General features: G+C 61.2%; 1 protein-coding gene across 1 annotated transcript in view; it reads right to left on the bottom strand.

Moving 5' to 3' along the window:
- Positions 1-2,669: 2,669 nt before the first annotated feature.
- ROR2 (receptor tyrosine kinase like orphan receptor 2) overlaps positions 2,670-10,730 on the bottom strand; it is a 36,884-nt gene continuing 28,823 nt past the window's right edge. Inside the window, exons 8-11 of the mRNA XM_023745709.1 lie at positions 10,424-10,726; positions 9,352-9,597; positions 6,303-6,505; positions 2,670-5,227 (exon numbers count right to left, since the gene is read on the bottom strand). Coding sequence (XP_023601477.1) covers positions 3,785-5,227; positions 6,303-6,505; positions 9,352-9,597; positions 10,424-10,726 — 2,195 coding nt within the window. The 3' untranslated portion in view covers positions 2,670-3,784. The remainder of the gene's footprint in view (positions 5,228-6,302; positions 6,506-9,351; positions 9,598-10,423; positions 10,727-10,730) is intronic.

The following is a 10,730-nucleotide window of genomic DNA, read 5'->3' as shown; positions in this document are numbered from 1 at the left end:
GCGAGCAGTTTATACAGGTGGGCTTAACAAAACAGCCAGCACGCCAAATGTGTCTATTAATTTCTGTTGCCAAACAAAGAGGAAAACGGCACATTTGGGACTTTCGCGAGGAGAGGAAGCCATGGGTCGGCTCCTGAGAGCAATCCTGGCTTTGGTGTGTGGTGCTCCGATGTCCAGGCTCAGACCTGCGTTGCGGGCTCCCCAGTCACCCCCGGCCACAGACACCTCTGCTCCTGTGAAAGGCTCCCCAGGTCCCGGTGGACCGGGGCGCAGTGGGAGCCCCCGGGCAGTGGCGTCCTGGCCGCAGTGAGTCTGATGTCCTCACTGGTGAGAAATCAGGGGACCCTGGCCGCTCGCCTCTGCTGTCAGGAGATGATGCCGCCCTTAGTCCCATGAGATTAGGTCAGAGGAGAGAGCCTGGGACGTGTCTGCTTAGGGCTTTTATCCGGCGACTTTGCTGTCCCTATGGGCTGTGTTCTGGAAATGGGGCCCAAGACAGCCCAGGTGGGGGCCGCCTGCTCCTGCTCCTGACCTGCCTTGGGGAGGGTGGGTTCCGCTCTGCCCTGCGCCCATCCGCTGCACCCACACCCATAGCTGCCCTTGTGTTCCCATCCATCTTCACTTCGCCCCCTGCGCAGGGAGGGGAGGGCGTCTGGCTGTGTGGGGACAGAGTTACTAAGGGGTAGTCTGCCGGAATGCCCGCCCGACAGGCCCCTGTCCTGTACACACCTGCTTTCTGCTTTTGAATCAGACCGAGGCTGATGCGGAGGTGCCCCTGGCTTGGGGAGGTCACCCTGAGGCTCTCAGCGCTTCAGTGTCAGAGCCTGTAGCCTAGGCTTACGTCTGAAATCCTGCAGCCCATGACCACGCTCAGGCCGCAAAGCCGGTGTGGCACGCAGGATCCTGATCTAATGTCCCCGGGGACCCTGTCCATGGCCGCAGGCGGGCTCCGCCCACGGGGTCCTAACTCAGCCAGCGCTGTGCCCTCATCACCGTGTTTCCTGCTTAGTCCCCGTCCTCTGAGGAAGTGGACGGTGCTCCCCTCTGCTCCCCAGGAATCCGGCCCGCGGTGCGGCTAAGACTCTCTGTTGAAAGGCTGTATGAACAAATTCAACATTCATAGAACTTGGCCGCAACCTCAACCACTCCATCTAAGTGATGTTTTCCGCTGATACCCTTAGACAGTGCATCCCAAGTGGTTCCCGGTCGAGACCACGAGGTTTCCCTGACTCGGTGGGAAGCTGTAGGACACGAGTGTTCAGTCAAACCCCTCACCTCAGTCCGAGGTGGCGGCCGTGGCTCCGACGCCTCCGCAGTGCTGTCCGTCCGAGGGGAGGCAGGCGTCGGGGCCTCGGCCGCCTCACGGCCTGGAACGAGGGCCCAGGAGCTGTGCCAACGGCCCTCTTGAGGACTGACCAGGGCAGGCGGGCTGTGGGTGCCCCGAGCGAGGTGAGTCCGAGGCCCCACATCAGCTCTACAGCTGGTTGCTCCGCAGCCTCCCAGCAGTTACTTTGCTCAGCGGCTCCCATCTTACAGCTCCCCACCCCCACCCCCCTCACGCTGCATCTGGGTTTCACATTTAGAATGAGTGCTAACGAACAAATGCTGTATTGAGCCCAAATATCCCCACCTTAAAACCTGCCCTGCTCCGCCAGCAGCCCTCCCCACGCATCCCTGTTGTCTCCGACAGCTCTGCTGGGGCCTGCACTGGGGGTGGGGCGTAGGGGAGGTGGGGGGAGGCTGCGGCAGAGGGAGGGGTGCCCACCTGGGGCCGGCTGCCTGGACGTGCTCATGGCGAGTGCTGAAGGGCTGTCTCCCATTTTCAATCTCAGGTCCCAACCGCACCGTTAGACCACCAGGTGGACCACGTCAGAGATAAGCTCCTCTCCCAGGTGAGTGGGAATGAGAAGTGGCTGCATCCAACCCCGCGCCTCCCCGGACAGCTGGGCCGCACCTGCCAGGAGGGGCAGGGGCCCGCCAGCAGGGAAAGGCCAGGCCTGGCTGGAAGACCCTGCTGCATCACCTGTGTGGGCTGTATCCCCAGCAGCACGCTGCTCACCGAAGCCGTGGGTGGGGTGCAGGACACGCCCCAGATGCTGGGCCGTGGGGACCAAGCAATGCTGTGCTCCGTGCAGTCAGCGGGCCCGACCACAGCAGCAGCACCCTCTGGGCATCTGTTCAGAAGGCACTGTCCTAGCCCCACCCCGTGGCCTGGGCGCAGGGAAGGCACTGCTGCTGGCTCCAGACCCCCTGCACCAGCAGGAAGCAACCCCCCCCCCCACAAGCCGCCGGGCCCTCCGTGGGATCCACGCCAGCAACAGAGAAACCCGCAGGCCGAGCGGGGCGGCAGGCCCTGGGCAGCAGGGGCCTTTGCCTGCTGGCAGCAGCTTCCCCGGGCCTCCCCCAGGGGTGGCTGCCACCAGCCCTGACTGGAAGCCCTGGAGCCACTGACCCCAGGTGACTCTGGCTCAGGCGCACTCGGCTCAGCTGACCGCCCTGGCGGTGGTGAAGGAGGCCCGTCCCCCATGGCCTCACGCCCCAGGGCCCTGGTGAGAACCAGGCTCCAGGTCTAAAAAGGGTCCTGGGACCTCAGGAGGGAATAAGTTTAAAACCAAAGACCTACAACAAGTAATTCACCTCCAAAACCTTCACAGAGAAAGCAATAGAACTTGTTTCCATCATTTATTTACCAACATACATCCACATTCACATGAATTCGAGGTTGCAGGCTAGCCCCCCGAGGGTGCAAAGGGCTCAGCCCATGTGGCTACCAGTGGGCATCCCCCTCCCAGCACTACCAGCTGCCTGACATCCTCACAGCCTGCAGAGCCGGAAGCGTGGCTGTCCTTCACTGGCTACACCGGTGTGGAGTCACAGGCGGCGCTGTGCCAGGCGGCGGTGCCTGCAGGCCTGGCTACACCAGCTGTGCCAGTCCGCGGTGCCTGCTGGCCTGGCTACACCAGCTGTGCCAGTCCGCGGTGCCTGCAGGCCTTCTCACAGGAGCTCTGAAATGAACGGACCTCTCACATCGCTACAGACAGCAGCCAAATACAATCAGGTGGCATCCCAGGTGGGTAAACAGTTATATTACTAACTCATTTTAAGGTCAAAATACTGCAATGAAAATAGCCTGCAAAACCCACATAAATTACCTGACGGTCTGTACAGGGTTCCGAGGACACAAACAGCACTGTGCTCTCACAACATGGCTTCCCCCGGACCCAGCACCACTTCCCCTGAAAGCCAGGGCAGCGGGCACACACACACACAAGGCAACTAAAACCACTTCACAAAATACAACATCGCGTGGTTTTTTAAGGCACGTTGTGTTTTAAAATGGGACTGCGGTTCCAGAAGCCTTGCTCACCAGGCCTGGCGGGGGGCAGCGCCCTGTTCCCGCCACTCTGGGGGCTGAAGGGGCTAAAACTGGCGGGCAGCGGCCAGCAGCTCCTGCATCCGCCCCCAGCCGGCTGCCTGGCCAGGCCTGTCCCGAAGTTTTGCAACATTGGATCCACATGCAACAGGTGGGCAGACGCCACCCATTCCCTTCAAAGCACGGGCAATGCCCACGACTCCTCCTCGGGAAAATGCCGACGACCTGGCATCACCGTTCACCCGGCGCCACAGGCTCAAAGCCCAAGGATGGCCACAGCGCAGCTCTGGGCGGAGCACGCGGCGGAGTGACTTCACCTGGCGGGGCGCCAACCGGGCCCGGGCGGGGCGCTGGGGGCTCACTTCTCGAGGGGCTGAAGTTTCCCAGGAGCGAGCCCCGCAGTCCTGACCCTCAGGCTTCCAGCTGGGCCTCGGCCTCCTCCACCTGCAGAGGGTCACTGTCCCCCAGCAGCTCGGTCTCCGGGACGGAGCCGTCCTCCTCCTCCGCCGCCTCGGGCACGGGGCTCTGGGCGCCGTCCTCCGGGCCGTCCCGCGCGTCCTCCGTGCCCTCTGCCAGCAGCGCCGCGCGCTCGGCCACCGACGTGTTGGAAGGCGCGGTGGTCACATACCCGGTGCTGGTGGAGCCGCTGCCGCTGTGGTGCGAGCCGGGCTTGGGCACCATTTGGGCAGGCACCTGCTGCGGGGCCATCTGCAGGGGGATCTGGACGGGGTAGAAGTTGGGCAGGTAGGCCCCGTAGGCCGGCACGGGCTGGTAGCCATTGACTGGGATGTAGAGCTGCGGAGGGGGCCCCAGGGGCCGGATCGGGCCCTTCACGGGGATGAATTGCGGCTGCGGGAAGGGCGGAGCCTTGGGCTTGGGGACCCCGTAGCGGGCGTTGCTGACGCTGACGGGGCTAGTGCTCAGCGAGCTGGTCTGCGTGGCGTTGCTGGCACCCGAGGTCTGCGCGGAGCTGGTGTAGGCGGACAGGCCGCCCCAGGCGCGGAGTCGGCTGTGGATGTCCTTGAAGCGTGGCCGCCGGCCGGGGAACTCGCTCCAGCACTCAACCATCAGGGCGTAGACCCAGGCGGGGCAGTCGTCGGGGCAGGGCAGCAGCTGCCGGCCGCGCACCAGCTCCACCACGTCCTGGTTGGAGTGCCCGCAGTAGGGCTGCAGGCCGTAGCTGAACACCTCCCACAGGACCACACCGTAGGCCCAGATGTCCGAGTCCACCGAGAACTTGCCGTACAGGATGGCCTCGGGCGACATCCAGCGCACGGGCAGCAGCGCGCTGCCCAGCAGCTGGTAGTAGTCGGCCGAGTACACCTCGCGGAACAGCCCCAGGTCCGAGATCTTCACGCTCAGCTTGTCGTCCACGAGCACGTTGCGGGTGGCCAGGTCCTTGTGCACCACGTGGTGGCTGGACAGGTACTCCATGCCGGCCGCGATCTGCGCCACCACGTGCACGAAGTCGGGCGGCTCCAGGGCCGACTTCACCGTGCGGTCGTCGTCCGTGCTGCCCACGTCGGAGTGCGGCGAGCGCATGACCAGGAACTCGTGGAGGTCGCCCTGCGGGCAGTAGCTGAAGACCATGCTGAGCGGCTGGCCCTGGGTCACCACGCCCAGCAGGCAGACGAGGTTGGGGTGCTGCAGGCGCGCACGCAGCAAGGCCTCGTGCCGGAACTCCTCCCGCAGCGGCCCCTCCGCCTTGTCCTTCAGCGTTTTGATGGCCACGGCCTGGGCGGGCTCCCCGGGCGCGGGGCCCAGCAGGCGGCCTCGGTAGGCCTTCCCGAAGCGGTCCTCCCCGAGCTCCTCCATGAACCTCACGGAGGACAAGCTAATCTCCTTGAGCTTGGCCTGCGGGAAGAGAAGCCGGTGAGACGTTCCTGCCACTGCAACCCCAGGGAAGAGGGGAGTTCTGGGGGCTGGGGGGCACCTGCTCGCCTGCCTGCTCCTGGCTCCCTGCCCCCACACTGCTCTCTGCTCTTAAGCACGCCCTCATGGCACAAGCTGCCTGAAACCTTCCACGGATCCTCATCAGGCTGCAAATGATGCCCCAAGAGCAGCTGAGCACCAGGCAGCGGCTGCGAGCACACCTGTTCGCTGCACCTAACCAAGCGGAGCTCAGGCGTCCATCACCCGGGGAGACCTGGCTCTCTCGCCAGCCCCAGTGGGCGGCGACCTCTGCACTTTCAGAGCCCGCCCAGCTGCTCTCCTGGTGCTTCCTCTCAATTAGGTAATTTTCCACGGACGCACCACGTGAGTGAAATCCATGCGAACCTGCACCTCAGCTTCTAGCTTCTCGCCCTTCTGTGTCTGGCCCCCATCCTTCTGGGAGCTTCCGTGGCCCCAAGGGACTCCATGTCCCCCTTGCGGTCCAGCCACCCACCCCTGCCCTGAACACTACATGGCCCCTGGAAACAGAGCTGAAGGAGCCCCTCCCCTTCAGAGTCCGTGGCCCCCCAGGCGGAGCGGCCAAGCACCAGGGAGGGACTGGCACTGCTTTTGGTCCTCACCATCCTGACCCCCTGGGGTGGGGGCTGTCCCCACTTCCTCTACAAGACTGTTGGCTCCATCCTTCCCTGAAAATCACACGCAACCAAGCAAACAAACCACACCCCAACTGAGCAGGAAGCAGGACCAGCCCCTTAAAAATGCCATTTTGACCTCAGGTGGTGGGGCCCTGCCAAGCCTTCTGGTGCCCGGTGGGCACAGCAGAAGCTCTCGTGTGAGGGCGGCTCGGTGGGCTCGGGCCGAGGGTGCAGCCCGCTGCCAGGACAGGAGTTCCAATGCCCACTACGCATTCCCTGAGGGCACCAACGTGCTGGCATGTTTCAGAGAAGAAACAACAGAATGATAGGCAGTTGAAGAGGTAAGTGTGGAGCGTGGAGCACGGTAAGAAAGCCGGCGGCAGGCGGAGGGGCGGCGAGACCTGCTTGTGCGGGCCCATGAGGGGCAGCTCCACGTCCTGGCTGGGCGACGCCATCAGCTGCCGGCGCGGGGGCGCGGCGGCCGACGCCTTCTGCTTGTTGCGGCACATGCAGACCAGGAAGAAGAGGCAGGCGACCACCAGGGGGATGGCGATGCTGGGCACCAGGATGTACAGGATGCCCATCCTGCTGCCGTCCTGGGGGCCTGTGGGCGGCAAGGCATCCGTGAGCTTCAGAAAACATCGCCTTTAACAGCCCCTCCCACCTCCAACCGCAACATTTAAGCACATGAGGGTATCGGGTCAGCTGCACGAAGGACAAAATTACAGCCCAGCCTGAAAAGCAAGGGCGATGCACACTACACACTGCGGAATGGGCCCTGAGCCACCCCTGGGAGCAGTGGGAATGCGGGCACCGACAGGTGGCTCCCAGCTCCCACCCCGGCTTTTCCTGCACACCCCCCTGGAGACAGCTGCGGCCAGGTTCACGTTCATGAAACCCACGTCCTCAGTGAAGGAAGCTCAGGATTGGGATTAGAAATGACCTGTTCTTCATCCCGTACACTAGGATGGGCCACATTTTTTAATATCAGTATGTTCTCTTAGGACAATGACTAGAAGAGCATTTAAGTGCCACCGACCAACCAGGGACCCAGGCAGCAGGGGCACAGAATCCGGAAGCGCCATCCTGCAGGGCCAGGAGGGGAGCAGGGCCAAGAGGGGAGCAGGGCCAGGAGGGGAGCAGCACTCTGCCTCCCCCTCAGGGCCAGGAGCAGCGGCCCCAGAGTACGCACATGGGCGCGGTGCCCTGTGACCAGTGGACAATGAGCTCTCCACCTGGAAGGTGATAAGCAGTTTCTGGCCAACAGTCTCTGGAGGAGCTAATCCACCTCTACCGCCACTACAGTCACACAGCCGTGTCCCAGACCCGGCCTGGCCTCCTGGCTCCCAAATGAAATAAGGCCACACAGGCCGCTCCGGGCCTCCGGGGGCAGGTGGTCTAGAAGCCCCGGGCAGTGCAACTCAATTTTCATCACCAGGGCTCGGGGAGCATCCACAGCCTCAGGCCACCGTCGGAGGTGTGAGCCCGCCCAAACACGGGTATGACATTTATCTTATCGTTATCTTTTTAAAATTACACTCAGCCGATTTGGCTCAGTGGTTAGAGTGTCGGCCCACAGACTGAGGGATCTCGGGTTTGATTCTGGTCAGGGGCACGTACCTCAGTGGCAGGCTCGACCCCTGGTCCCAGTCAGGTGTGTGCAGGAGGCAACCAATCCCTCCCCTCCGTCTACTCTCCTTAAAGATCAATGGGGAGAATATCCTCGGGACAGGATTAACAAAAATAAACAAACAAATAAAATCACAAACAGCCCGTGCGTGTTAACAGCTGTCCTATTCCTAACAGACCACGTCACCAAAGGCTATGCCATGGCCAAGAGGTTGCTGTCCCCCTGACTTTAAGTTGAACACGGAATAACAATATTCAACTATTTTTATACATAGAAGCGTCAGTTTCATAAAATAGAAGTTTGAGTTCATAGAGTCACATCGTCCACATCCCGCTTCTGGTTTTGTGGCAGAAAAATGGACCTGGCGCTGCTCTCAGGACAGACAGCTCCGGGCGCCCCCTGGTGGCCATGCATTAGCCTGTGTACCACCAGCCCCTTCAGGCAAACAACTTGTCTGCTTCTTATTCAGCCGTTACAAGTAATTCTGTAACAAATATCCTTGCATTTCTGCCCTCTAGCTACAAATATTTCTGCAATATAAGATCCCTGCGATTGCTGGGTCAAAGAACATGCATTTTTTTCCCTTTATGTTTTGATTTTGTTTTAACTACAAAAGTAATAACTACTCATTATAACGTTTTATATTTTAATGTATCTGTAAGTCATGGGAAATCACTGCTAAAAGTTTGATGTGCATCTTCCCCAAACTTCACCCTGAAATATAGGGCTTATGTGCATGTGCATGCATGCACACACGCGCACACATACATGCACGCACACACGCGCACACATGCATGCATGCACACACGCGCGCACACACAGAGCTTTCTTTCTTTTTGTTTTTCTGAAAACAGAAAGGGAAAAGAAAGGAGTTAAGAGGCGGGAGGGACAGAACACAGCTAATGGCCTGCAACTTGCTCCTGCTCCTGCACCGATCATGCACATCCTTGCAGGACACTCTCAGAGCCTGTAGCCCTCCACCGGGTAGCTGTGCGGTAATCTAACTGACATCTCCACGCCTGACGTTTACTCCGCAGTGAACATGCTGCTGAAGATGTGCTGGGCGGCCAAGCAGTGGGCGTGGCAGGTCTGGACCCGCAGCGCAGTATGCAGGCTGGAGGCAGGCCCCGCCACCGCTGCTGGCAGAGGCTTCTGGGCGGCTGGTGAGCCTCGGTGCGCTTCACCCATTCCCTCCCGATCAGTCTTCTCCTGGTGATTTCCCTCCAACCCTCTACTCCAGGCTCCAAAATGGAAAACTCAGGAGCAGCCCGATCTCAGGGATGCAGCCAAGTGGAGCTGGTGGGAGCAAATGTTGGAATACAGGATAATAATGTTTGCAGAGTTTGCAACCATTAACGCCAAGGTCTTCTCCTTTTCATAATCCAACAGAGAAACTGCAGGGCCCATGGGTAAGAGATGTAGGTTCTACTCTCATTCTGCTGAGCTGCGTGGGAGCTGGGGAGGCCAGGCAGGGCCCGGTCAGACCCCGGCGAGGAGCTGCCTCCCGGGGCCCCAGCTAACACTGGGAAATGCCAAGTAATAATGTTGATGGAGAAGCAAGATGCAAACTGAATGTCCCAGGACCATGCACAGGAAAAGGGCTGGCAGGAGCCAAATGCAAACAGTGAGGAAATTAGGGGTGATTTGTACATGACTCTTCAGACTGTTCTATGATGTAAAGGTGCTATAATGACCAGCTATTACCTTTATAACCAGCAACAGTTTTACATAAAACAAGCGATCGTGGCCATGGAGGGGGCGGTGACAGCACCAGCCCCCGGGCCAGGGCAAACCAAGTGCACGCAGCAGAGAGAACCTACTGCACGGGGGCACGTCGCACAGCTCCATGGGCACGTTCTTGTTCTTCGTGAAGCACCAGGGCCCTTCCATCTGCCCTCCGGGGTTCCGGCAGTAGGCGTGCCCCCCGCCGAGCTCCGGGAAGTCTGCACTGCTCAGGTGGTGGCTGTGGGGGTGCTGCAGAGCCCACGGCTGGCACTGGTGCCCTGACTTGGTGGTGCTCGCCGTCCCTCGGTAGTCGGTGCCCGAGCCGTTGTAGCACTGATGGTCTGAGAGGGGAGAGAGGTTAGGAGCCGATGGAGAGCGGCAGCCCCGCTCGGGGAGAGCACCTCAGGCTTTAGGACACGGAGCCAGTAGCCCGCAGGCACTCAAACTGGGGTCTCCAATGACAGAGGCTTGTATATTAAAAATAATTTAACAAAGCCCCAAACTCACTAATTCAACTGGGGTGCACCAGGGACATATGTGGGGAAGGAAAGTTGCCAGAAGTGATCCCACGACCCTGGAACCAACTTTGGGACCAACACCCGGCACCCCCACTCCGGCATGAGCTCAGCCAGCCGCGTGTTCACGGGCTCTGGAAGCAAAGCCAAACTGCAGGAGAGGGGCTGCCAGCTGGCCACCCTCAGACCCCTCACCAGGGAGCACGGCTCAGCTCCGTCTGGGGGTGGGGGGACCGCCCTCTCCCAGCCAGGCCTGGGGTTAGGAGTTACTAGTCGCATGTAACAGGTGGAAGGATGTTTAAGCAACTTGTCCAACGTCGCACCGAGTAAGCCCTGCAGCCAGGATTGGGGAGCACAGCAGGCCAGCGAGCAGGCTCCGGTGTCAGAAGGAGCCCCGCCCACTCGGGGAAGCCCTGGCCTAAGGAAGGACCAGCCTCTGCCCTGGTGCCCTGCCGGCCGAGCCTCCGTGTTTGTGGCCGGCAGGCAGATTACTCCGCCGCAGGGAATGGCGTCTGAGGCTCGGGGAGGTGGTGACTTACTGGTGTCCCAAGGACAGGCAGGGGCCAGCGCGGTGTGGCCTGGGCTGCCCGTACCTGCTCTGGAGCCCTCCCGCAGGCCCTACTGGAAGGAGTGGCCCTGGGCCGGGACTCACAGCGGCCCAGCCGCTCCGCTGGGATGCCGATGCGCATGCAGTCGGCGGCGGCGGGGCTGTCGGGCATGGGCAGCGCCTCGCACTTGGGCAGCTGCAGCCGCATGAGGATGAGCGGGTTGGAGCGCGCGATGGTGTACTCCTGGCGGCACAGGTCGCTCTCCAGCACCTCGCACTCGTCGCGGCACAGCTCGCGCGGCTTGGGCGCCCGTGACCGCGCGTCACACAGCGGGAACACGAAGTGGCAGAAGGACGGGATGGCAAACTGGGAGCACTGGTCCGACAGGTGCGTGAGTTGCCGATCATGTGA

The sequence above is a fragment of the Myotis lucifugus genome, unplaced genomic scaffold (genome assembly GCF_000147115.1).
Source record: "Myotis lucifugus unplaced genomic scaffold, Myoluc2.0 scaffold_573, whole genome shotgun sequence".
In the NCBI taxonomy this organism is placed as follows: domain Eukaryota; kingdom Metazoa; phylum Chordata; class Mammalia; order Chiroptera; family Vespertilionidae; genus Myotis; species Myotis lucifugus.
The sequence above is the reverse complement of the archived record's forward strand: the minus strand, read 5'-3'. Positions and strand labels throughout refer to the sequence as shown.